The 26,725-nt window shown below is 39.7% G+C and overlaps 2 protein-coding genes across 2 annotated transcripts; both read right to left on the bottom strand.

The window, feature by feature from the left end:
• Positions 1–2,905: 2,905 nt before the first annotated feature.
• Positions 2,906–3,571, bottom strand: LOC115749827. Its single transcript, XM_030686803.1, has one exon. It carries the CDS (start codon positions 3,569–3,571, stop codon positions 2,906–2,908), a length of 666 nt encoding a protein of 221 aa, XP_030542663.1.
• Positions 3,572–4,685: 1,114 nt separating this feature from the next.
• On the bottom strand, positions 4,686–14,799 carry LOC115749814 (serine/threonine-protein kinase CTR1). Its single transcript, XM_030686788.2, has 15 exons — positions 13,415–14,799; positions 12,697–12,995; positions 12,399–12,543; positions 11,282–11,397; positions 10,568–10,770; positions 9,214–9,657; positions 9,087–9,127; positions 8,482–8,550; positions 7,365–7,465; positions 7,185–7,269; positions 7,002–7,100; positions 6,850–6,918; positions 6,118–6,249; positions 5,814–5,908; positions 4,686–4,861 (listed from the first exon to the last, which is right to left on the bottom strand). The coding sequence occupies exons 1-15, from the start codon at positions 14,267–14,269 to the stop codon at positions 4,750–4,752; spliced, it is 2,865 nt and encodes a 954-aa protein (XP_030542648.1). The 5' UTR covers positions 14,270–14,799; the 3' UTR covers positions 4,686–4,749.
• Positions 14,800–26,725: the final 11,926 nt, after the last annotated feature.

Here is a 26,725-nt window from a genome sequence, read left to right as displayed (position 1 = left end):
TGGCCATTTGCCTTCTGTGTCGGACAGTCATTACCGTGATATCACTCATTTCAACGCACAGGTGTGTTCAGTGACGAAATTTAACAATTCAAACAGTTTGTGATGGGGGAGAAAGATTACAGCGCATTGGGTGGCAGTCTTGGTGATAGACAACTGTCTACTATCAAAGGAGTGTAGATAGATGATAGCTCACGACTACAAGATCAATGAAGAGGGCCGGTGTCGGTAATTCTGTGCCTTGAATCAGGGAATACCGCTAGCACTGGATGTAAAAAATGAAAAATTTCGTAACTTCACAAAACGACTAACCAGTCAATGTGCCATACACCAGTCCCACTGATACGTACAAGTCGTCACCCCAATTAAGGTGATTGAACAGGACGACAAGATTGGGTTGCTACAAAATATTTGATAAATGAAGGCAATAGAATGCAACGGCTACAAAGGGCAGGCGACCGTCCCAAATTTAGGCATCTATGTCTACTCTCCCTGACTTCTTCTGGGGAGTTCAAATTCACTATGAAATAAGAATCCAAATAAGTCGACTGGTAACACACCATGACTTCGAAAGTTCACTCTTTCTCGAACACTCCTCGAATAATAACAACGAGCATTTCTACTCTAGTAATGGAAGAGCTCTCTTTCACCAGTTTTTCTGCAAATGATATCTCCAACTTGAGAACCAATGTCTCCATAGAAAGCAACTCAAAATAGCCAATAAAGCTATTTGGGAACCAAAACAGAAGAGAGCAATGTGAGAATGTCATTGCTCTTTCAACGTAAAAATGCGGTTTGAGTTGTTCGAACACTTAATTCATGGGCCAACGACTACTGATGCTCGGGTTCCAGCAAGTGAAAATCAGACGGATACCATCCAAAAGCCCAAAAAAAAAGCAACGACTACGCAGAAGAATTGACCTGAACTTCCAGCTACTCTTGCAGTGTTTTCTTCACGCTGTTGATTGGGATGCTGAGGTACAGGTCGATTAAAAAACTTCTTTCCATGGCACCACGAGCGTTGTGCCAGATTTACAGAGGTTCAGAAATTCTTCGGGAACAGGAAGAAACGTTTCATGGTATTGAAGTTAAGATGATAGAAATGGAGTAAATTTGGTGCGAGTCATCCAGCTCTCGTCAGGAGACCCTTTCACGGCTTTCAAGTTTTCAAAAAGCGAAAGGGGACCGAGTGATTTTTTTTTTTTTAAGATTTTCTATTTGGTTATGATATGAAAATTGAGCCACAAAAGGCACATAACAGTTCTCCCCTAACTTATGCTTTAAAACAGACCCAAGAAAATGACACTCCTTTAACCTGTTTGCTCAAAATCCCAACCCTTGCCAGCAACTTGTAGGAACGTATGCAGGGAAGTTTTCAACTGTGAAACATCTAAAGGTGGCTAAAACATATCCTAGAAAATTGTAGGTGCTTCACCCATGATGAGAGAGAAGGCAATAATTTCTACATGCTTTAAACTCATCAACCGGCAGATGAAGGTCTCTTAAGTTATATCTGCTAATCTATTCCTGATGTTTGAGTTTCGTTGGTGAACTTCCAATTCCACTGCAACTAAAACATAACTGACTAATTCTTCAGATAATAGTTGTACATAACTAATATCGAAAAGCAAAATTCCCCAAGAGTTGGTAGTTATCCAGTGAGGCAGATAGGCAGAGGTAAAAGGCAAAGATGCTTTAAACCATCCCTAACAAGAACTGTGCAATATCAGATGCTAAAAATGACATTGTCATGTCATATTCCAATGCAAGTTCATTTTATAAACTAAGAAATTACGTGAGTATGTGCCTTAGGGAGTGAAACATGTAGATCGATATTTAGCCATCCGCAAGGGAAGAACTGTGGACATGGAATGTCTTATTAGCTATGCAGCACCTCTCCCTTCCGTCTCTGTTAGTGGACTACCTTAATATCTTTCTTGTGCGAATTGGGCAAGCTAAAATGAAGGGCTATGTGTTTTATTTTGAATAACCAATAAATAACTATAAAGTTGTATTCTTGTCATTTTGCAACTCACAAGTTTTATATCTGAAGGAGAGTGGAATTGAGTGAATCCAACAATCTTAATACAGTCTTACACATGCCCAATCAACTTCTGTGGCTCTTCACACACTCCAGTGCAGACATGAGGACATTGCTTTCAGTCTTAACAACATCACAATGATCAATGCAATTACCTATCTTAGGACAAGTTGGTCTCATATGACTAAGCTCAAGTCTCAAAATCTTCAACTATATAAGAATGAGTAAGCATTCATATGGCAAGTTTCAAGTCAAAGCGAAACGAGAAGCACTGCATCTCCAAAAGCTTCTTCCAGAAATCAAGATCATGATTGTAAATTTGAGTAAGGATTGCGGAGTCAGATAGAACAGACAGGTACCTGCTCTTTCACCACAGGCAGCAAGTTGCTAGACAGATTTACAGCAATTAACTAATTACCTAGCAGTCAATAAAGGATGTTCAAGACATGGAGGATTTTAACTCAAAAACAAGCTGCAATTTGTCTTGCTTCTCTGAAACAGACATGATAAAAACTGATAATTGGCAGCCAAAAAGAGGTGGAGATAGAACAAAATGACCAATCCAAATCAAACCTTCTGACTTTCCAGTTCCAAGCTCACATGTGAGTGTAACTATACGTCTCAGAAACTATATAGCACACCTCTCGTGTGTTGATGACACAGAAGCAAAAGAAAACCATCAATCAACCCATGAAAGAGAACAATCCCATTGAAAAGCAAAACTTCATCCATTCATTAGCGTTGCAATACAATTCAATTACACCCAAAACTAACCACTTTGCAGACTCAAAGTGTAGCTCCTCCTTCATTACAACAGCGAAGAGAAGCAGATTATAGTCAATAAGAACCACGCATTGCAAAAGACAACTATGAGCCTAACCGGTCAAGAGCCTCTCGAGCGGCTGCCAGCGTCGGCTCCATCTCAAGTGCCTCCTCGTAAGCCTTCGCAGCCTCCTCCTTCGATCGCTTCGCCTCGTAGCACTGCCCTAATAGCAACAGCGCCTTGGCGCCGCAGCTCAGCTTCACGGCCTGAGTCAAATCGTCGATGGCCGAGTCGACCCGCCCGCGCCGGCTCAGAGCGAACTTCAGCTCGGCCCTCCTGAAGAGCGCGTCGCCCCTCTCAAGATCGGTCAGCGACTTGGCGGCCAAGGGGGAGAGGGCGACGTCGAGCGAGTCGAGGGCCGAGGTCTTGAAGCCCTGCAGGTCCAGGGCCAGAGCCTTGAGGATGTGAGAGGCGGCGTCGCGAGGGTCCAGCAAGATGGCCTTGTCGGCTTCGGCGGCGGCGTCCTGGGCCAGGGAGGAGGCGGCGGAGCGGGAGGGGGCCGATCTGGCCTGGCCGAGGAGCTGAGCGCCGCGGACGAAGTGCTGCTTGGCGCGGAGGTTCTTGCGGTTCCGGAAGCGGAGCTTGGACAGGGCCTTCTGGGGGATGTTGTGCATCGCGAGGAACATGAAGACGGTGACGAGCATGATGACCGCTTGCAGGAAGATGTCGAACCACATCTTCGCTCTGTGATCGGGCGATGTCTCGTCCATCGCGAAGAGATCGATGGAGTCAAGTTCCGTCCGCCTGGGAGATAAGTAGAAGGGAGGGAGGGAGGGAGGGAGGGAGTCCACGGTCAACGATCGCCGTCCCGCTTTCGCTACTTAACCGAAAGAATAGCCGCGGCGACGTCGAAGAAGCATCCTTTCCAGACGACGCTATGGACTAAGACTAGACGGTATGCACTATGCATGACTAACTCCTTTTCTTTTTCATTTTTTTTAATTGGTGGGGCCCAACCCTTTTTTTTATGCATATCATCCTCCGAATTTTTTTTTCCCCTTTTGCTTTCATTTCTTTTTATCGAGCCGTTTCGTTCATTTAATAACTGCGGAAAGTGCAGTTGTTAGATCGGCGGTCGACCCCTTCATAGGTGTGGGAATTGTCGCAATTGTTTCATCGTTCAATAGAAAACCCCCCCGCCCTAGGCAAATGAACAAAGGGTATAATAAGAAAGATCCGATTGACGTGTGATCAACAATTAGTGAACTCAAATTCCATTTTGTATTTTGTTTTTTTCGTACTTTACAAACGGAAAACTTCAATTTCATATCAATCAATCACATTTTCGCTCGGGTAAAATTACATTTAACCAGCTAAAACTGCATTTTGCCGAAAAGAAGATTTGAAATTAATAAGTTACGGCCCACCTCAGAAATATTTAAGACAATGTTTAAACTTGAGATTGTTTTTCAAAATATTCCCCAATTCCAAGGCTCTATTTGAGAAAAATGAGTTTATAATGGTTCCGAAAGTGCACGTCCTACTGTGATGGCGATCAGCTGGTCCGCTAGACCACTCGTTCATCAACCATTGTGAACCGCATCCACAACTCGCTCGCAGGCCAACAGAAAATCACCATGTTGCTAAACCATGCGAAACTACAAAAATCGGCTGAAGCAGCTTATCATCATACCGGAATACAACCGAAGTACCGAGGTACAACTTGCATGAAAAGCAAAAAAGGCTTTGCTTGTGGGAAAAGGCTGAACCCCAGAGAATCATATGGATTAGATAAAATGCATATGGCACGAGTTCTCCCCCCAGGCAGTTGTTGTGGATCGAATCATAGGCCAGAGAAATATTTACAGTTGCCCAAAACCAAAAATCGGAGCTACTGCACCAATTAGACATACCCAGATTCAATCGGTCTTTGGGATGCAAAAAGTACTTAGAGCTTCTGTGCTGTCCCACTGCCCATTTGGATGAACTGTGCTGGAGACTTCAACAGCTTCTTCAGCGAATCGACAATGCTGGCAAAAGATGGGCGCTGAGCAGGATCGCTGTTGAAGAAATAAACTAATGTTTAGACCCACAACAGTAAGCAGCGTAAGGAAATCACGTAGACACCAAAATATTATTGAATGTTTCCAGCCAAACAATGGTTTTTTCCAACCGACGTTTGTTAAGATGAACCGCCTTGTGAGACAACAAATGAGAAGGGAAGGAAAAAAGGAATAAAGCCCTGGTATGGCAAAGTTTTTCTCTGTTTGCACCAGGAAAGCACCTAGAGGCATTGCAGAGAGATAATATGTACGAGCGCGCACTTTCTCCCATATCAAAGTGATAAGGATATAATCCAACATTCTACTATGAAATACGTTCGTCCGGTGCCGTCAACTAATTTCTTTTTTCATATACGTTAGTCCATTTCCACACACACCTCAAAAAGGTGGCATCTATAGTTACACCTGGTCCATTACTGGGGCTAAGTTCAGCTCACTCTGAGAATATCTGGTGACCTGGTAGAATATTCAGGAGGCTGGCCATGAAATTCGGCACGTGTAGACAGTGAGAACATGCTGTGGCAGGCTGCCTCAGCCATAACTCCTACTACTTATAATGGCAGTACTATGCAGAATTTACAAGCTTGGGGAATGAACAAAATAAACTCACGTACATATAATACAGAAAGTATGAAATCAAGCAAGTTGAGTCTTAAAAACCAAACAGGGACACTTCACCTATCACATCTATTGGGACAACAAGAGAAACTCTATTAAGAAATTAACTCTCCCAACAAATATATTCATTTTCATACAATGTATGAGCCAGGAAGTTTAGGACGCGCTAGTGTCTACTACTTAGGGGGAGGCTTATTCTGCCTAACACTGTGCATTTTCAGGCATAGAAAACCGCATTCATCTCTCCCCCTCCCTCTCTCTCTGAGTCCAATGAACATCGAGCTCTTTATGCAAAACGGAACAGAAAATTTGAAAGGCTTAAGGCTCTTACTCAGCCCAGCAAGATTCCATCAAGGAAACCAGCATAGGGGAGGTATTCTGTGGAATGGCTAGTCTTCTGTTCTGGAAAGCAACAGCCCCAACGACCTGCAGGTTTGCACCATCAAAAGGAATCAAAACCAATCAAAAGGAAATTAAACAAATTAAGAAAGAGAGGCTTTATGACATCTATATTCCCATAAAAGTTGAGCAGTGGCAATGAAGAATGCAATTACCAAAACGAAGGGATGGAAAGAAGATACGGAGGAGTGAACCACCGAAGTAGCAATCCATGGATATAAATATACTTTTAATACCTGGGCTGGGCTAAGTCCACTCCAAGGCTGTTGCATTGTCACAAGTTCCCATAAAATCACTCCAAAAGAATAAACATCGGATTTCTCATTTGACCGCTCACCCCTAAGAAATTCCGGAGCCATCCACTCGGGCTGAAAATAAAAGCAAGAGAGTCACACGATAATTGATGCACTAAGATGTACATACACAACCTACAAAAATTTCGTCAAAATATGATTCGAGAAAGAAACGGGAAAAATCAACCATCACAAGAGAAAGCTAGACAATGTGAATCAGTCATTAACTCCTCAATGGGAAATGGAGAAACTCTTAATGTATTGAAGCATAAGTCAAAAAACATGCACTTCTTAAAACAGTTTCTGGAGGATGAAGAAATGAATTTGCATCTCTTGTAATATATATTTCAATGGTTTAAAATTTCTCTTGTTCCAGCTAGAGCTGAATGGAACAGCTTGATCAACTGATATAACCATTTACTAACTTAAGCAATACTCGAAGCTTTCTACTATCTTGCTATTTTTTACCTAAAAGTGCATTCTATCCCTGATCTTCTCATGTTTATGACTAGTAGATATAAAGGGAATAGAAAATGGACAACACATGCAACCGAAATGAAATCAAGATGGCAGGCGTGTGCGTGCATGCTTACGTGCGCTCCTCTGTGCGCGCGTGTGCACTGTGTACGCACGCGTGAGAGAGAGAGAGAGAGAGAGAGAGAGAGAGAGACTCACTGTTCCTGCAACAGATTTTGATGATATGAATGTGTTTGCTTTAAATCTCGACAAGCCAAAATCGGCTACCTGTAAACCCAAATAAAGGATACAAGTAAGCCACCAAGTGGAACTGTAAAATTGGAAATTCAATGAAAATTTTGGATGATTACCTTCACCGTCCAGTTTTTATCAACCAGCAGATTTGGAGATTTTAGATCCCAGTGAACAATGGGAGGACTCAAATTATGGAGATAATTTAACCCCTTGGCCTGTTATACAACGTGATGGTGAGTTATTTTCCCCCCAGAAAGCTTCAATGAAGTGGAAGCAACAATTTTACATATAATACAGACCACATCCAATGCCATTCGTAACCGCCTTCTTTGATCCAGCATCTCCCCAGAGGCTGGTCTGTGGATAAGACGATAGAGACTACCCCTGCTCCGCAACATAAGAATCATCAGATGGTACATGACAGAAATTACTTGAGATGGATCTTACCAAGCCAAAATAAGTAAAACTTAGTAGATTACCTTGGAAGATACTCTGTCACTATTGACAGATTCGGATGCTTTGTGACTGCTCCCATGAAAAGAACCACATTTGGATGCCGCACGCGTTTCATTATTGCAACCTTAAAAGACACAGATACTCAAATCTTAGTTCAGGGGTGATGAAAGCAGCTTTGTTTAGGGATTGCCTAGAAAACATACTGATTTTGATATGAACACCTTTGCATAATGCATATGGATTATTCCTATACAGGTATTCTTCGGAGACACATGCATCAACCGGTAAAACTGAAGAGATAAAGCAATTCAAACAATCAAGATGAAAGATAAAACAAGAGCAATTCTCCCTAGCTCACATTTTGAATTGTCTTTACAACTACACGGGTTACTTTTTTTCGCAATTAGGTTAATATTCAATTCCAAAACTTCCATATAACCAAAAATTTCAAGAATGCAACTTGAACTGACTTCACCCCTTTGGAATTAAACTGCTCGGAGATCTTTGAATGCTTATTTTTTTACCATATCTTAGTGAAAATCTTCAGTTCTGAAACTTCTATGAAGTAATTTGTCAGGTCAAGATTGCAACTTGGAATGTCTGCAACTTTTTGAAACCAGTGCAAGAAGAATAAGGTTATATTCGTACTGGTTTCTCACGTGGAACCATAGAAATATTCTAATCTAAACTAGATAAAAGCTACATAATAAAAATGAGTTTGCATAGGAACAAAAACATTGAATTGTCCTAAAGTCCTTCAAAATGTGGAGAGTAAACATATATATATTTCTCTAGGTTGCTTTCAATTCAAGAATTTTAACTCCAAAAGGTATAACTAGTAGAGAAAAACATCAACAGCGACATGATGCAGACCCAGTTTGTGAAACATGCAGGAAGTGTAAACCTCTCTTACTTTTCACCTTTGGAACTAATCAACCTCCGAAATCCAGAACTGGGGCATGCACTCTCAAATGAATTTAAAATGAATATTGAGGAAGAGAAAGAAAATGAGAGCAATAGAAATAGCGACAGCAACGGAAAAAGGCATACTCTTCTGATAGAGGATGACAGTCTGTCATGAAGACATTAATTAAACAACAAAAAAGCAAAGTTGAGACAACAGATGCGAAAGGTACTTACCTCTCGTAGAAATTCCTTCAACTGATCATCGTGAAAATCCTGCAATGTTAGAACCTTGACAGCAACATCCTGCATTGTATGAGTTGAAGCAATATATGAAGTCAGTTGAGGGCTTGGCCTACATAAACTAGCCCGGTTTCTTACAGTTCCTCTTCCTAAAGCAATGTGGCTCACAGTAATTTTTAATAGATTTATCTGTACTGTCCATTGTAAGTTCTCTAGTTTAGAAAACAATATTGGCCTGGCCTGATAGGATAGCATCCACACATGCTCCAAGAACGGGATCATCGGTGATTAAATTGAAAAATTCAAGTTCCTAAAACTTGCTGAAACTCTAGATTTCCCAGTTGCAGTTCTAACCTAAATAACATGATAAGCACCAACTTCTTCAGCTAGAAAGGACCAAAATAAAATCTCTAGAACCTATGAGCACAACAATCACAGAAGGCAATGTTCTCTTAGTCAATCAGCATTTTAAGAATGATAACTATGTATGGCATTGCAATAAGAATAACAATTTGAGTACAGGATTGCAACTCCTAGCAGCCTCCACTATAAATAGTCTTAACGAAATAAAAGCTCTATATGAAGATAAGAACACCCACCGATCCATGCCACTCTGCCCGATGCACAGTCCCAAAGGAGCCTGCAAGCCAATCAAAGTATCCATATTCATGCTACATTTATGTAACTGAAAATTGCAGAGCGAGCAAGAAGAGAGAGAGCCAATACCAGCACCAACACGTTCCTTAATATGCAACTCTTCCCACGAGATCTCGAGCCAGTCCATTGCAAGCGAAGGTTCAAGATTCACGAATCTTGGAACAGTAATTGCAGAAAAGTTCCCTCTACTCTCCAACTCCTGCAAATCCAACTGATTGGAGAGACTTACATTAAGTTCCTTGGCAGTGTCCTTGGCACTTTGGTTGCCAGCTATAGTGATCTCTTTTCTGTAAGTTTGGTGCGTGATATATTTTCCCTGAACTTGCTTAGGAGAATCAATTGTTGATGCTCCAGTAGAAGCATCCAAAACGTCAGATACGTTTAACTGGAGAGAGGATCGTACTGGATTATTGTAAATAGAACAATTTATATTATGTTTTAATGCCAAAGGCATCGCTGATCTTTCTGCTCCAGAAAAGGTCATTTTCCCCGTATCACCTTCTTCCCAAATGCCTGTAAAGAGATTAACAGTGCGGTTTTAATTTCTTAAAGAAACTGTAGCTTTTTATAATGCGTGCAGTGGGCCAATATTAACATCAATCAAAAGATGTTGCCTAGGAAAGCTATGATTGCCACGTTTAACATCCATTTGAAAAGTAAGACTGCAAAGCAATACTGAAAAAAAGGGTATAACTCCACGGAGCACCTCAGGAACAATAACTAGCAGAGAGAAAATGCAATCACAAATTTCATTATCACAGTAATAGAGGAAAGGAAGGGGGTGGATGCTGTCAGGGCAGATGAGGTTATTATCTGAAGCAAATTGAAAACTTCACCTGCATATGAAAAGTACAGAATTTAAACTTGAATGATTTCATCATGTCCGACAGTTATTTCAGCCTGCTGACAACCATTAGAAACAAGAAAGAAGAATGATTCTCTGTTTTTCTATACTTACTGAACATTTGAAATCAAATAGAAGCTTATCTAGGAAATATGCTAACCAAAGGTTAAGTACAAGTGAGAGATGAGAACTAACCCTGTTGATGTGATTAAATCTTTACTGAGGCCCTAGACCTGAGGTTGAAGTCTCACCCTTCAAACTATCCCACTTTTTTTTTCGGTCAGACAACTACCTTAGTACCCTAAAAAGACACAAAGATCTGAAGTTTAACTAATCACAAAAGGCAGAAATGTTTAGTTGATTTGGTAGACCAATTTATTCAGTTATTCAGTTACGGAGAAAAGCCAAAATAAAATCCATGAAAGTAACCAGCAGGTTAAATAAATTTCACTCCACAGATGCTCCAAATATTATCTATATTATGAAAACGCTTTTCCACTTTTAATATGTTCATTCATCCTTCGAGTTTCCTTCATTGAATGTAGATATGGTAAGTTTGAGTTATTCAAAACTGTATACCTGAATGGGAATCTTCAGGAAGACCACATCGCTCAGAACTTAAAATTTGACATGATGAGGCTTCGTCCATATAAGGTTGTTGAAAATCTCTCAGATGAGAAACTTGGAATAGTGACGGCGTCAAAGAAAAAAAGTACCCATTGATTGACGAATCAGGACCATGAACATTTCCTGGTTCCCCAACAAGATCGACCACATATTCCCTGAAAGAAGAAACATAAACCACAATAACCAAACTTTAACAGGAGCAAAAGTTGAAAAATGAATTTTTAAACACATGCAATGCCTGAATTAAACTTCAACCTAACAAAAAGTTGCAACATAGACTTGCGATGCCTCAACAGATACATAAACCATAAAACACTCAAGGAATTAAAGACATCAACAAAGAGCTACTTTTAAATGAAGCTGCGTCTCAGCTACTTCTACATTTCATTCAGACCTTAAATTGTTTATTTAATGTTCCACATTAAACAAACAGAGGTACAGCGCCAATGGAAGGATACCAATCCTTGAACAGATAAAGAGTTTATGACTCAGGAACTACAAACTATAATGATGACATATGTAGAAGAAACTAATCATCCAATGGACAACAGTGGAAACCACTAGAATGGTTTTACAGAGCTAAAAGTTCAAACCAATGTCATTCTTATGATATATCCATTTAACAGGAAGAAATCAAGGGACTATCTTTTCAGATGGATAAATTACCTAGATAATTTCCTTTCATCTTCAATTCTGACAAGACAAGATGACTGATGATCTGTCGTACAATACATGCAACCTCGAGCTATCCGGCATGGCAATCCAATGTTGTCTGCCAATTTCTGCATGTGCCATAGCCGTTGTTATTTATGTGAAGTTAAACACATATCCTCACAACTAAACACCAGGCCTGATCATCTTTGTGCCACAATAAAAAAAAGTAGAGAGAGGACCAGACAGAGTGAGGGAGGGAGGGAGGGACCACTTTTGTCTTGATTAATTTCACAAAAGTATGTTGCTAAAAGAGACCCTGGTAAACAGGCTCTAAATTATCTTCTATATCCCACTGATACAAGCATCTGTATAGTGCATTTATCGTGCACTTAAATAATACAGGAAGTTAAAATTACAAAAGCCTCCAATCTCTTTTCTTAGTGATGACCTCAACGAAGCATTCAAAAGCTCATAATCTAGTCTAGAAGATGTCTAATACTTCATTAAAATGAAAAGGAGTATTTTCCTGAAATTACCCATTGTGAACAGCATGTCCTATAACAATTCGTTAGTTCGCTGGACCATGCTGCAAGTAACTCCACGAACAGCCTCGAAGAGTTTCATCATACTAACCAACTGCTCAACCCTCATGGCTGTCACTTAATACCTCCCTATAAATTGTAAGTCTATTGCATATTGGCTCGTAGGGTCCAACAACCATTGATGGCAGTAAAAAATAAACAAGTAGGGTGTCTAAGTTTCAATAACCTTATTTACGTGGTAAATTGAATAGTATTCTGCGAAAGTAGTTATATGGCTATCATAGCAGATTCCTACTTTTTTCTTATGGCACAATAGCGCACTTGACTTGTTGCCATTAAAATGTTCATGTCATAGAAGCCATGGCAGGGATTTCAGAAAGCATCCTCTGAATATTTTGCTTTAGGAAAATCACGTTAAGAGATCTGCCAATGCGACCTTCTCTCATGCATTATATCAAGATTAGTGCAATTTTGCAACAATAAGGAATAAGATCTTCATCAAACACACTTCTACCATAGAAGTTATATTAGGACAATGGAATTGTATATTTTCCAAGTAGGACTTACAAATAAAGCAACCTCCTTACCTTGAAAAGGATGGCTCGATGTCTACAGAGACCCATAGACAGGCTACCAATGGGAAAAACTATACACTTATTGAAGTCCTTCAATCTCTTGCTAACCACTTTCCAGCGCTCGTGGAGATCACCTTGCTCCACCGGGAAATTTCCCCTATATAATTCAACAGACTTTTACAGACTAAACATTAGAGAAGCTTAAAATGGCTCGATCTTGACTGTGCCATGCTTTCTTCCAAGGAAGTGTTGCCTTCTATGAAAAAAATCACTTAATCAGATGACAGCAATGGAGAAGGTACAGACATACCCCATTGAGATGGCAACAAGCTTGCCCAGTCTCTTAACCAGGACTACAGTATTCTCTGAATCAGAAAACAGTTCTCGTGCTTTATCTTCCAACTCCTTAAGACGTGAATCCCCGCGTTTATCAATAAGAACAACCTCCATGGATGAACCGCCAGGTTTGACCTCTTGAAGCGACATCAATGATGGCAGCCTTCTTCCCTCCTCTAAGTCGTTGCACATAACCCACAAATATGGATTCATGCCCAAGATGTTATAGAACCCATCAGATATTTTGTCAGCGTATGATAAGCACCCACTAACCTGGAACAAGCAAATATCATATCCACCGTGAGGTTCAAAATTGAATTTAAGTTGTTGTTCAACTCTAACCCAAGTCTAAACAAAAGCGTAGGCGTTAACAAAATAACAATTGAAGAATAATCAAGCATTTGATTACTTGAATGAAAGCGGAGGACCCAACACTCGGAAGCCTTCACTTCGATTCATTACAATGCGCATGTAAAAAGATGAAGTTCTGCTCCTATGAAAGACTCGGAGTAGTAAGGTGATTGTGTACTACCCCCTCCTAAGACCAATTTGATATGCATATAGGACGAAGAGAATGTTTCCTTTAAATTGTTTCCTATATTAGCTTGGAACTGAAGACATATCAAGCACATGCATGATCTTCAAGATAAGTTCTGGAAATAAAAATAAAAAACAGCAAAGGCCTTTCATACCCAGAGACGATACGAGACGGTCTCTGCATTGGTACAGTCCTCGGGCGCGCTCGCTTGCAGAAGCGCGGGCTCAATAGAAAGGCTCGCTTGCGAAGTCAGTCTCCTAGCCAAACTGAGTTGCAGGTAATAGCTCTCCCTAGTTCTCTGAGCCAAGCTCTTCTTACCACGCTCCTCCTCCTCCTCCTCCTGCCTCGTCCGAGATGACTCGATTCGTAAAAGAGAGTCCTTAACATCGCTCGACACATTCCCGTCCAAAGTCGTCCCCGAGAAAAAGCTCGGTGCATAGCTACTCCCGCTCGACAGCCTCGGCAACGACACCTGCCGGTCGAAGTTCCGGTCAATACTCCGGTCCTTGATAGCGTCCGAGACAGCGACCTCAATCGGAACCGGGACTGGCTCTGCCGGCGTTGGAGGCAACAGAGGCTCGCGGTCGTAGTCGTCGCTGGAGGACAACCTCGATTTCACATGACACGATGACGACGAAGATCTGATCTTCTCTCCTTTTCTCTCAACAAACCAGTCGAAAAAAGTCGCCAGTTGTTGCTTTTTGCTGTTGTGTTGGTTGCTGTTGAAATCGACTGTCTCGTCCGTGAAGAGATCGGATACAGGTGGATATTTCCCGACCGTGCGCTTTGAGACCGACTTGCCGTCGCTTTCGATGTTAAAGCTGTCCCTAATGGCACCACTGTTGACGATGCTCGCGAAGCCCGTGGATGTGCAGGTGGTGGACGAGTTGATTTTCTGCTTTTCGTGACCTGACAGCTGCTTGTTGGGAGATGCATCGCATCCTCGCTGATGTTGTTGTTGGTGGTCTGGGAATTGCCTCGGGAAGAAGTAAGTCGTCCTGTGAGGCATTTTCCCCTCACGAGCCTCACGAGATTTAGAAGATCAGCCAACACTCAACACCCCTCTCTCTCTCTCTCTCTCTCTCTCTCTCTCTCTCTCTCTCGCGCGCGCGCGTTGACTCCGCCCGGTCGAACCTAACCTACAATGGCGAAAAGGAACCTGTTCGAGCGATCAAGGCCGACGCAGAAACAAAGCCAGAGAACGGAAGCCCGCGAAGAGCCAATACACAATGTATTTCAAAGCTTCGACTGACCTCTCGGAACTGGCGCGGCGTCGGGATCGATTCGGACCGACGGAACGACGACGAACAGGAGCGATCACGGCAATCTCAATGCCGAGCTATCCCCGAGCGATTGCACCGCGCAGAAAGTCGGAGAAGATAGAGCCGGACAAGGACCAAGACCGACATAACCATTCGCAGCGAGAAGCAACAGTCGAAGATGATGACACAGCTCTCTGCGAAATCTTGAGCGCAGTCCCCCGCACGAGAGCGAAGGAGAGAGACAAGGAAGACGGCGAAGGGAGGTGGTGTTGCCTGGCGCCAATTCGCGAGCTTCGTCTGTGGAGAGCACACGTAATACTTACAGAGTGAGCCGTTGCGACACGTAAGAGTGCGACGGAAGGGGGTGCGCAGTGCGCACTCTCGGATGCGTGGGTGGCGAGGGGACGTGGGGTTGTGCGGGGTTATAATATAATATTGTGAGATAGATACGGTTGGACTCGGAGGAGGAGGGCCATCATTACTCCGTTGGGAAAGAGGAGAGGCATGAAATGTCGTTATTGCCCTTTGAAAAAAAATCTCTCTATATACTCTATTCGTACCTCGATAAACCTTAGTTAATTCGTACCGATGAAGATTTTGTTGACCGTTGAGATTCGCACAGGTGTCGTGTGGAACATCGTACGGCTTGAAGATCTTCCCCCGATTTTGGAAATACGCGCAAAGTTAATATATCAAGAAAATGACATCAATGGTCCACAAACTTTGACTTAATATATAATATGATTTTTAAATTTTTAATTTGACAAATATAATTTCTGAACTTTTAATTTATTCAATATGTTTGCATTTACTGCACTTCTACTTTATTCCCTTTCGAATATCACTATATCCCTTGGCTTATCCAATCAATGGAATTATTATATTGAACATTTTTTTATAGTGTAGGGAATAAGTTAAACATGTTCCAAAAGTTCAGGAATCATATTAATCAAATTAAAAATTTAGGAATCGCTTTACACATAAACAAAAGTTCGGGAACCGTATTGATCAAATTAAAAATTCAAGAATCGATTTATATACTGAGCTAAAATTGGGGGATTATATTGATCAAATTAAAAATTTATGGATCAAATTACATATTTAATCAAAGTTTAGAGATCATTTATATTATTTTTTCTAATATCTTTTACTATTTAAATTAAATTGCTTCCGAACAGAACAGGAATACATCAATCTTTACAAGTATCGTAAATCATTTATAGGTTATATTAGCTAACAAAATCAGTTTGACACGAAAATGGCCAACAATGAATCTGCCTCTTCCTGTCCACTATGTAGCTCCACAATTATCGTGGTTGAGGCCATTCTCGCCTTTGGAGTACTCTTTCCACTCATTTTTAACAAAATATTTTTTCAACTTGTTCGTCCTCCGCGAAACAGACGTACCTGAGCTACAACCCATGAATAAATTTTGGCATGCATCGTTCTCCTCGCCAATACGAGCTCGACTTCGACGAGTTGCATAAACGTCCTTTCCGGTGAGTCTAAGCAAACGGAAGTGCTTCGTACATGTCAAATTGTACGGGCAACATTTCCATATAGCCATGATTCAAGGGACCACTTTCATAGGATTATCTATCGCAAGCGACCTCCATATGGGGTTGCCCAAGCGTCGTTTCTTTTTTGGGGTTTTCTCGAATCTTTCTTTCAAGAGTTCGTTTTATCCGACCCGAGCCTATCCTCCCAAGTTCCGGATTTCTTATCAAGCTATTTATCTAGACACATTTGTACTTATCCCTTTCGGAGGATATTACCACTGAACAATATAACACCATACGTTATCTGCAAAATCATTTGAACACTAAATTATATATTCATTTGACAGCTTAAATTTTTAGACTAATCAAAGTGATTTCGCGGAATTTCAAACATATCACGGCAGGAGATACACTATTCAAACATTTTCCCGTACATTTTCATACTCCATTCGTTGGTCACAAGTCAACAATCTACGATCGAGCCGGTCAACGGCGATGCTAAAGAGTTTCACAACATCGGCGCCCAAATCCGGGTGGCCAAGCCCGGGTTCATATACTTTGTGCGATACATGTCACACGCACTTTCCATATTTCTGGATGACAGGCTGATGCTGCACCGTCGAACTCCGTTGGCTGGTTGGCCGCCCATGGCGGCGGATGACGGTGAGCCAGTGGGCTCGGCTGGCGTGGGACATACTGGCCGTCAGCAGTCTCCTCTGTTTCTGTTGCCCAACCCTTTTTTTTTCCCTCTCCATCCGCGTGGCCACGTCGACTTACTATTTTACGCTTAATTATTTCGTTTTCACGCGAATCGAGAGTTTTGGATTGGATATGACTCTTCCTTGACTCGACAGAGTCCGACCCAAAAAAAAAACACACACACACACAAACGAGCGACGACACTGGATCCGGTCCCAGTTTGTGTCCTTTTATTGGTTGGTGATGTTACCTGAAATGCTGGACTGTTGGGGCCGTGAAAGAGGTCTTTGTCCAAATCAAAAAGCCAACCCGAAAAGTCCGTGCTTTTTGCGACAATCACGGCTATTAGGCAACAAAACGTTGCTGATTCTCTGGTATTGAATACTCCGACCAACGCTGACCGCATGTAAATGGGGGCATTTGATCGTTAGGACTGACCATTGCAATGGTCATGCAGATTGATTTTATTAGCACGCTCTTGTCACGAAACTATATTCATTAACGTTGTGTTGTGCATACCTGACACGAAGATGATTGTGCTTATTATATCACACCAATTTTTTAATGTGGGATTACTTCAAGACAAGTCGCTCGTACGTCCTAATAATCTCCTCATCACGTGTGAGCTTAGTGTTAAGTCCATTCCCCCTCAATCCAGGTATCCTTCTGCACCAAGATATCTTTCCGTGCCCAACTTCATTCCAATGGGATGATACCATTTGTTGGAAGCTCACGATAAAATCCCGATATCTTCAATCGAAAAGATAGTTAAGAGGGAGCTCGAGTCCGAGCCCTTCAATAACCTTCAATCGAAAAGATTGTCAAGAGGGAGCCCGAGTCCGAATACTTCAACGGATCTAATTGGACCCATCTTTATTCAAAAACTTAATCCAATAAGTTGCAAGCCAATGAATATATTAACTGCTTTATATAACATCAATTATCCGATGTGAAATTTTTCTAGCACAGCTCAAACGTGCATCCTAAGAGTAATGAAGTAACCTATCTTCCACGAGATCAAGGATTCGATTTACATCATGAGTAAACTTCATAACATCAAGCTGTATTTGTGGGAGACCCTCAAGTTACACATGGTGCAGAGTAGTTATGATTCAAATCAAACACACTTAGAGAAGGTCGCTAGTGCTGGTCACCCTTCCATGCCCCTTTACCCTCAAGGAAGAAAAAAAAGTAATAGTACAGGTTTCCTCTCTCTCTCTCTCACTCTCCACCCCTTAAGAGTGTCGGCTTATTTGTAATACATACTGGTGGATCATGACCTCCAAAAGACTAACCGTAGTTAACATCCGTTAAGTGAAACCAATTTAACAAGCAATAATGACCTTGACATTATTAGACTTGCAATTATTGAACCTCCTATAGGTGCGATGCACGACCTAGGGAGGAGCAAAATAAAGCTAGTCAAATTTGACTGTTAATAGCTCCAACCAATTCTTCAGAAACGATGATTTTCCAAATCAATCTCTCTTTGCTAAAAAGTTAATCACATCTATTGGTCGATCATTAATGAGCCGAATAAAATGTACCGAGCAAGGACGGGTAATCACCATTAAACTAAGATGAGAACGTGGTCCTCACCCGCTAATAATTGTACCTTGAGTGATTATTTTAGTCTACTAATGACGTGAAAATATGGGGTGGGGAACCGCTTTCCCCTCGTTTGTTACTTTGATTATATTGCACAATTAGATGCTCAAACGGTCCAATCATTTTGTAGCTTAGTGACACTACAAAAGTACCCTATCTTGTCGGGTTCTTGATTGGTGGAATAGGCTGCGTGAATGAATCCCAACTTGCACATGACTTAGGGTCTCTTTTGGGGACAAGAGCTTGTTCTATTAAAGGGAAGGGCAATTCCATTCAAAGAAAGGGAAAGAGTAGATCTCGAAGCAGGCACTTTCTTGAAAAAGGAGACGGGCTCTAATCTTTTTTATTTTATTTTTTCGTGAGGATGTTATTAACGATTATTCTAAAGATACTAATCAAGCATAATTATAATAAGTGATTATTCGATGTTAAATTTTTCAAAATATGTGTCATTAAAAAAGCCGGTGCTTTGCAAATTCTTCATAAGTTTTTCGTACCTGATTACTAAACAAGTATCCTAAGGGCAATCATTAACAAAAACCCTTTAAGATGAAGCAAACATTCATAGGTAATCACTCCCATTTGGAGTGCAATAACGGCAGCCTTCTTTTCTCCTAGGAACTCATATGGTTTTATTGGTGATATGAGATGAGACTATGTTCCTAGAGTGATATGAACTTAGTCCCACGTACTGAGGTTTTCTCCCAGGTTAAGCACTATTGCTATTAAGTGTGTGAATAATAACAATTCTTGTTTCTAAAAGTTATTTTTGGGCAGAAATAGATTTTTCTATTTTTATTCTCTTGACGAGTTTTTGATAAGAGAAACATGTTTGATAATAACACGAATTTTCTGTTCTCGGAACAAAAATTCATTTGATAACAACATAAATATTCTACGATTGTCGGCTATCGAAGACCAGCGGCAAGCGACATGGACGAGAGAGAGAGAGAGAGAGAGAGAGAGAGAGAGAGAGAGAGAGAGAGAATGCAAGACATGGGGAGTGAGCGATGAGATGAATATTTACATAAAAGTAAAAAAAATCTATTTTTCATTACAATTCTAAAAATTTATCCTAGAAATAGAAAAAAAATTATTTTAGCAAACGGATTGCTGTTCCAAGCATGTTTTCGAGAATAGAAAAAAAAAAAAGAAACAAAATGGTTATCATTCGCACTCTAAAATAGAAAAAAGTCTCGTAAGCAAGTGGAAAGTGGCAAAGCATCAAAGAATTTATAACATTTAATATTGGCACATAATATAACATTTAATTTTCTCATTCTTTTTTTTTTATAAATGTAGAAGATATTTTGAATTTCGACAAGCATATGAATTTCATAATTTGTCTTGCCGAACCAATTGCATCATGACATTTCATACCTTTGCATGGCCTAACAATACTTATTCTTGTTCTGCTTCAACTTGAGGTGGGAAAATTGTCCAAAAATTCATAAATATTTTGTACGGCAGCTAATTCAGTTTTAAATCTTTTGATCGTGCCAATTTAGCCCAAACATTTTGACGATTTATCAATTTAGTCATTTCGACAAATTTTGACCAGAATTTCACTAACGTGGATGCTGGCCATCCGACATAGCATGATCGATATTGACATAGACAAGTTTTTCAATTTTTACGAAATTTATTGATTTCTCTTTTTATCCTTTTCTTTGTTTTTTTTCCTTTTTTTCCTATTTCCCTTGTTGGTCACCGACGAGGGCCAAGACGCCCTCATCGACCATAGGTGAGGATTTCCCACACTGGATCTAGGGAGGGATGGTGAGGAGACTCTTGCCCCGAGGCTAGTTAGGGTAGCCCTCACTAGATCCGACGAGGGCTGTCCACACCCGATTCGAGCGACCTTCGCCGGTGGCCGGGAACCTCTATTTGCCATTGTCGACGCCTAGCAATTGATGGAGAGAGATTGAGAAAAAAGAAGAAAGAAAGACAAAGGATAAAAGATGAAAACTGAGAGAAAAGATTACGAAAAATTGTAAAAATCAACCATTTCCAATCACAATTAACCGGAATGATTACAATGATAAATTGTCTAAAAGTTCGGGACTACATTGATATTGACCAAAGGATGATTGATTGATTAAATAACATCACTCGACACCGATAATATCTACACGCTCTTGTTTCACCCGTGTATATCATTTCACCCTAATTTATCCAGCACTAACCGCAACAAAAATAATAATAATTTTGGCTAGCACATCTAGACACTTTCATTCGTTCCTTTCACTATCATTGCAAAAGATGTTCAATCAAGCATTTTGGTGGTGTGAGATTGGGATTTTTTGGGGCCTCCCAAGTCTTGGAGATATTACATGAAAAGTCATTGTATATATTATTGTAGTTTGGATAGAAAAGATTGGCTAGGGTTTCCTCTGATGGGCACCACGGCACACACCCACTAGACATCGAGTATGCCCCAAGATATATTTTTTCAAATCAGCTGAGGAAACAAACGCATCGGGTTATGCCATCTCTGACCCACCATATGTTCTCGTTTAAACATTTAGGCCAATTGAAAAGGGTTTCGTTGCATTCAAAACAGAGAGAAGACGACTAGATTGTACATTTTATTCTTTAGGTGGGTGAGCCATGATGCATGATCAATATTATAAATCTAGAGCCAAGCAAAGTCCACTTGGCACATGCCTGTTCATAGGACCATTCTATTTACATGTTCCTATGTTGGCTAAACAGCCGATGAGGGCGGTGTGAGCAAATTTCCACGATGACTCCTTCCACACCGTTGGATTTTGATCAGACGGCGATCCCATCAAAAGCGCACGGGGAACTCATCAGCCACACCTATTTCATCGAATCAAATCAAAATTCCATCATAAAAACATTTGAAAATTGTATGAAAACTCATAAGTAAATAAATATAACATCTCGATGCTGGTACTGTGATCGGTTTTATCCGTTGCGGGGTTTCAAGTGGCTAGTGCTCGAGATTTCTTCACTAGTGGTGGAGTAAAATATTAACGAGAGAGAGCGTTTAGTGGTTGTTTTGCTGTGTGTTTAGCAAGCAATCTTGGAATTGGGCCAAATTTAGCATTTGGCGAGACGGAGTGTGTAGTGGGCCCGGCGGGTGCTGGTTGGTCAATGTAAAGTGAGAGTTGACTCTCTTGGATGATTTGATAATGTAGCATTTTTCCTAGCAATTGTCGCTTTTCTTAAGACAACGAGGTGTGAGATGTGATGGCCAAACATGTTATAATTGAAGTATTTTAGCCATAAGGGCAAGGCCCCGCCAAATATGTGTGCCCACTTTTTAGGAATAATTTTATTAATAAGTATAAATTAATGGACGATAAAGTGTTTGCGCTGGCTCCATACCATAACATCTTTTGGGATAAGTGCATTAGACATCATAAAACTCGTCTCAATAGTGTAATTGAGTTTTAAAAATTTTAAAAGTGTAATCAAGTCTTAAAACTTATCAAATTGATGCAATCGAGTCTTTCTCTTAACACCGTCAATTTATCTAAAGTAAAATGGTAACATGGTATTTTTAAATTAATTTTTCTACCCTATATGGCATTTTCTTATTATTTTCTTTCAATTTTTATTTAAATTAAAATTTAAAACTAAAAAAATACTAAAAAATTAAATTTATAAAGCTAAAATAGGAAAAAAGAAAAAAGGCCGGGCAGGGTCAGAGCCATCGAAGGGGTTGGCCTTGGGCGAGGGTGGAATGACACAAGCTTTGAAATTATATGAAATACTTTAAATCAGATCAACCTAAAAAATAACTACATAAAACTTTAGTAGCAACTTTTAAGGTTCGAATGCATGAGCTTTGAAATTATTTGTACTTCGTGACCATCGTAATTACATTATAGTTGGCTCCGTATTCTAACAATTTAAACTTTTAGGCTCTATTCGTTTTGTGAAAAAGAACTTTCAGAAATTTTTTTTTATGGGCATTTGTTTTTTTTTTGGGTCAAATTCTGGCGTAACGGGTAATAAATGAGTGAAAGAAAACAATTACCACCCATTAAAAAAATAAATTCAAAAGTGAGAAAAATGATTTCATCTTTTTGAAAATAGGAAAACATTTTTCCTAATCGTTCCTCCCTCTAATACTTCACATTATTTTCTTTTAATTATTTTTAAAAATAACTTCAAATTTTTAGTATTCTAATATTTTTATTTTTTTCTTTCTTTGCCGGTAGCCGATCGACGAGGTGAGCTTGGGCAAGCAAGTGTGGCCGTCGACCGGCTAAAGAAGAAGTGAAAAGAAAATAACGGCAAAAATAAAAATAAATAAATAAATGGAAAAAGATGAAAAGTAATAAAAAGAATTTTTAAATTAAAAATTAAATTTAAAGAAAATATAAATATATAAAAATAAAAATAAATTATTGAAAATATTACACAGAGGAAAATCAAATTTGATTTTCTATATTGAAAGTGCATTTTCAAGTTTTAGCCGAATACCGGAAAATATTGTCATTTCCCTAGAAACGACTTCTTGAAAAATATTTTCCTGAAATAACCCATTTTTCATGAAACAAATGGAGTCTAATATACGCTACCATGAATTTTTATCTTGTTATATTAGGAGGCAGAAATTAAACATCCATTTTCCTAACCAATGCTAATTATCAACCCTAATGGAAAAGTGACGCTTTATTCTTTCCATAACGGTTTGGTGGTGTGTCCAAGTCACTTGTCCGACGATCAATTAAGCGTCAAATTTTCAATAAAATGAACACTTCGGTGTCAACTCCACCGAGACACGTCAGCTCAAGTATTAATAAAAAAAACACGTGTTGGATTTGTGACAAACCACGTCGGCTCAAATTAGAGTTAGCACTGGAGTGATCGTTTTTAGAAGGAGTTAGCACTTAAGTGATCGTTTTTTAAGAGAATTGGTACTTAGGTGATCGTTTTGAAAGTTTTAGCACTAAAATGAGCGTCGTATATAAGTTTTGATACTTCTAGTGTACTTTAACCAATAATTGTGGGTCTCGTGAGAAAGCCCCTCCTATTGTTCCAATAAAATAAAATAAAAATTAGACGGGTCTGTTCAAGAACGCCATGTAAATTGTAAAACAACGAGGCAAAGAAATTATCAAGTCATTAGCCATAGAATAATAATCTCACCGGAAATGACGTGGCTAAAGAGACGTGATTCCTCAACTTTTTGGCGACTTGCGTATAAAAGAACGAATTTGGGGGGCATCGGGCTAGGAAGGAAAAGAATATCCTGATTAATTATCCTAATCAGACGGATTAGTGGCTCACCATCGAGCCGACGGGGACCGCATCCTAGAGCAAGCAACATTCGCTTTATTCCTAATTTAATGTTCATAAGTTATGAGGTTAGTAATTCCATTTGAAATGCTCCACCTCGCGCACCCATGAGCACTTTTTTCGCGTTGCTTGGAAAAAGTGCGGTCATTGGTTTTCGTCCTTTCGAAGATGCGCCACCAATTTAGCGGAATTCGCAATCAAAATAGGAATTATTCAACCAATGTGTTAAGACTTTTTGATTTTGCAACTGATGCGGTTTGATCGAGACCCGACCAAATTTGCCCGATGAAATGCCGACGGGATGCAACCGCGACCGTAGTATGGTACCTTTGGTTGAGGATCTCAAAATTTCAACCACTCGATTGCAAAGTCCATTAAATTTCGGCAACCACCGATGTTTCGGCTTACCCAAATTAAAAGTGTTCCAAGAGTCCAGTCTATTGGTCGTGCAATGTCCAAAAAAAAAAGTCTGTTGGGTTACGTAGATGAAATTGAGCTCGTTTGGAAATTCACTGCATTTAGGTACGAAAAACCTACAGAACTTTAAAGGCTATGTTTGTTTCGTAAAAATTGAATGATTTAGAAAATATTTTCTTAAAAATAATCGATTGTATCATTTGCAAAAATAAATGGATGAAAACTCTTTTCATCATTCATGAAGATGCATAGACATAAATTATTGCTTACAATGAAAATATTTTTTATTGACTAATTATTTCAAGTGATATAAGTGATCATTTTTTGATTTTTTTTTTCAAATCATTTCATCTCTCTTTAACCTTTATTCTAAAATTTCTCATCTACATTGATTCCATTAGATTAACGAATTGAATGCTGGATTTATGTAGAAATAAATGGGGCTCGATGGTTAACCATGAAAACATAAACTTATTTCTCCTAACATATACTAGCTGTAAACAAAACCCTATCACTGCACAACTTCAAAGAATATGAAAATAAGTCAAACTACTCGCGGGAAACTCGTGTGGGCTCGATGAATATTCAACATCAACTCGCTTAATTTCCAGTCAAGTTTGACTTCGAGCTACTCGAGTATCTTGTCAAGTCGAACTCGAGCCTATTAGTACTTGACTTGGTAGGTTTGAGAGTCTAGCCCAATCAAGCTTTCATAATTTTCTAATAAAATATTCAATACTCATAAAGCTAGAGAAGAAATACTTAAAATTACATTCATAAACTCAAGCTCGAGTGCGAGGAATGAGACAAGTGGAGTCAAGCTCAAGTGGGAAAATCAATACTCGACCAAGCTCTAGTCGAGCTTCGAGCACCTAGTATGCGAATCGAGTCTAGCTCGAGTTCGATTATAATCCTAAACTCAAGTGAGGTTTGCCAAAATTATTGGGATGCGTCATACTGGGCCGGGCTTTCTTCTTGACTGGGCCCACTAAGTAGCAAATTGATGTCAAAAGTTTGAAGGCTATATAGAAAGAGGCCCGGTTGGGTAATGGAAAGGTTGCTCCCTATTTCAGATTATCATTACTTCGGCCCGGCCCATCCCGTGGCCCAAACAATTAAGCCGAGCTTCCGCAAAATGATAGATGGGCACATGGAGTCTGTTTGGTAACGCTCTTATTTCTTTGATCCTACTCTTTTGTCCCCGGAAACGTAAGAAAAACATAAATCTGTTTGGTAACGTCATATGATTGTTCTGTTCCCGAAAATATAAAAGTGGCATGGGAATAGAAATAAGAAGTGAAAAAAATTTACTCTTTTATTTTTCTAGAACAGAATTAAAAGAAATTATTTTTGCTCAACAATTATTCCTGGGTCGAGATTGATTTTTCTTTTTTTCAAGTTGAAGGAGGATCACAAGACCAGACGCTCAACTTATAGAGAAAGAAGCCCGAGTCGCGCCACCCAATAAAACAGGCCCAAGTACTGTTTATTGGATCCTGTATTCGACCCAATAATTTTTTCTTGTAAAGTTTTCCTTTTATTTTCTCTATTTATTAATATATGTCAAATATTCTATATATCGTGTAATTAGCACGGTTTATTGGGATTTTTTCCCAAATTATGACAAACTATTTGAGATTAAGCCAAACTAGCAGCCTACCCCGTGTGTTGCACATGAGAGATTTTTTTTCATTTACGTAATATGTCGTTGTTTTTTTGTTATAATAGTTCATTAAATTGTATTGTATTTCATGTAATTTTTCTAACATTATTTGTTGTATTCGGAGAAAATGATTGAAATCATTAAACGGAATGGTTATCGGAAAAGTTGTGCTGCGAAATTGCACATGAAAACTCATTAAAATCAATAGCATTGAACGAGACAAGCACCTAGGAAATGGAGGAATCCTAGTTGGAACTTGAAAGCAAGATAAGCGGAAAAGGGCAAGAAAAGCTCTCTTCCCATGGAGAAAGCTCCTCGACTTGGACTCATTAAGGATAATAATAGAGAGTATATGTACTCGTAACATATAAATGGAGTCTCTTACTAGCTTAAGGTGTGAGTGCAGCACAAGAGAATTAGATTGCAAACCTGATTCTAGTGAGTTGGCCTCTAAGGGCATGCATAACAATATTTCTAGAGTAGAAATCCGTTTGGGAACGCAATTTCTGGAGTAGAAATCTATTTGATTATGCAACTTCACTTTTCTACTTTTGAAGCATTTTTTTTTTTTGCTTTATAAATAATTTTGGAGTCACTCGAAGAAGTAAAAAAAAAATCATTTCTCCCCAAAAATAAAAAAAAAATCAATTTCTGTTCAGAAATTGATTTCTAAAGCAGAAGTATTGCCATTCGCGCTGTTAAGAGAAGTTACTTGTAGTGGGACTGTTCAAGCTCACAAGTACCTTTCCATTCGGATCCTTCATTTTCACTTCATTTTATAAGTCGTACAGCGTAATGACCACCGAGCATGATAGTAGAAGTCTCGACGGATGAAGGTAGATCGTAAATGCATTCTTTGACATGCGTGGAAGCTGTCCTCCGAGATAGGACAATAAAAGTTGAATCTTATGAGAAGGACTAGGAAATGAGAGAGGTTAATTCCGGCGAACACGAAGGTTTTTAACTTTTTGTACTCATTGGGGACCATGCTAATTGGCTTAGGCTCAATTAGAGGGCCAATATCGGAAATAAAGGAAAAT

The sequence above is a fragment of the Rhodamnia argentea genome, chromosome 2 (assembly GCF_020921035.1).
Source record: "Rhodamnia argentea isolate NSW1041297 chromosome 2, ASM2092103v1, whole genome shotgun sequence".
Lineage (NCBI taxonomy): Eukaryota > Viridiplantae > Streptophyta > Magnoliopsida > Myrtales > Myrtaceae > Rhodamnia > Rhodamnia argentea.
The sequence above is the reverse complement of the archived record's forward strand: the minus strand, read 5'-3'. Positions and strand labels throughout refer to the sequence as shown.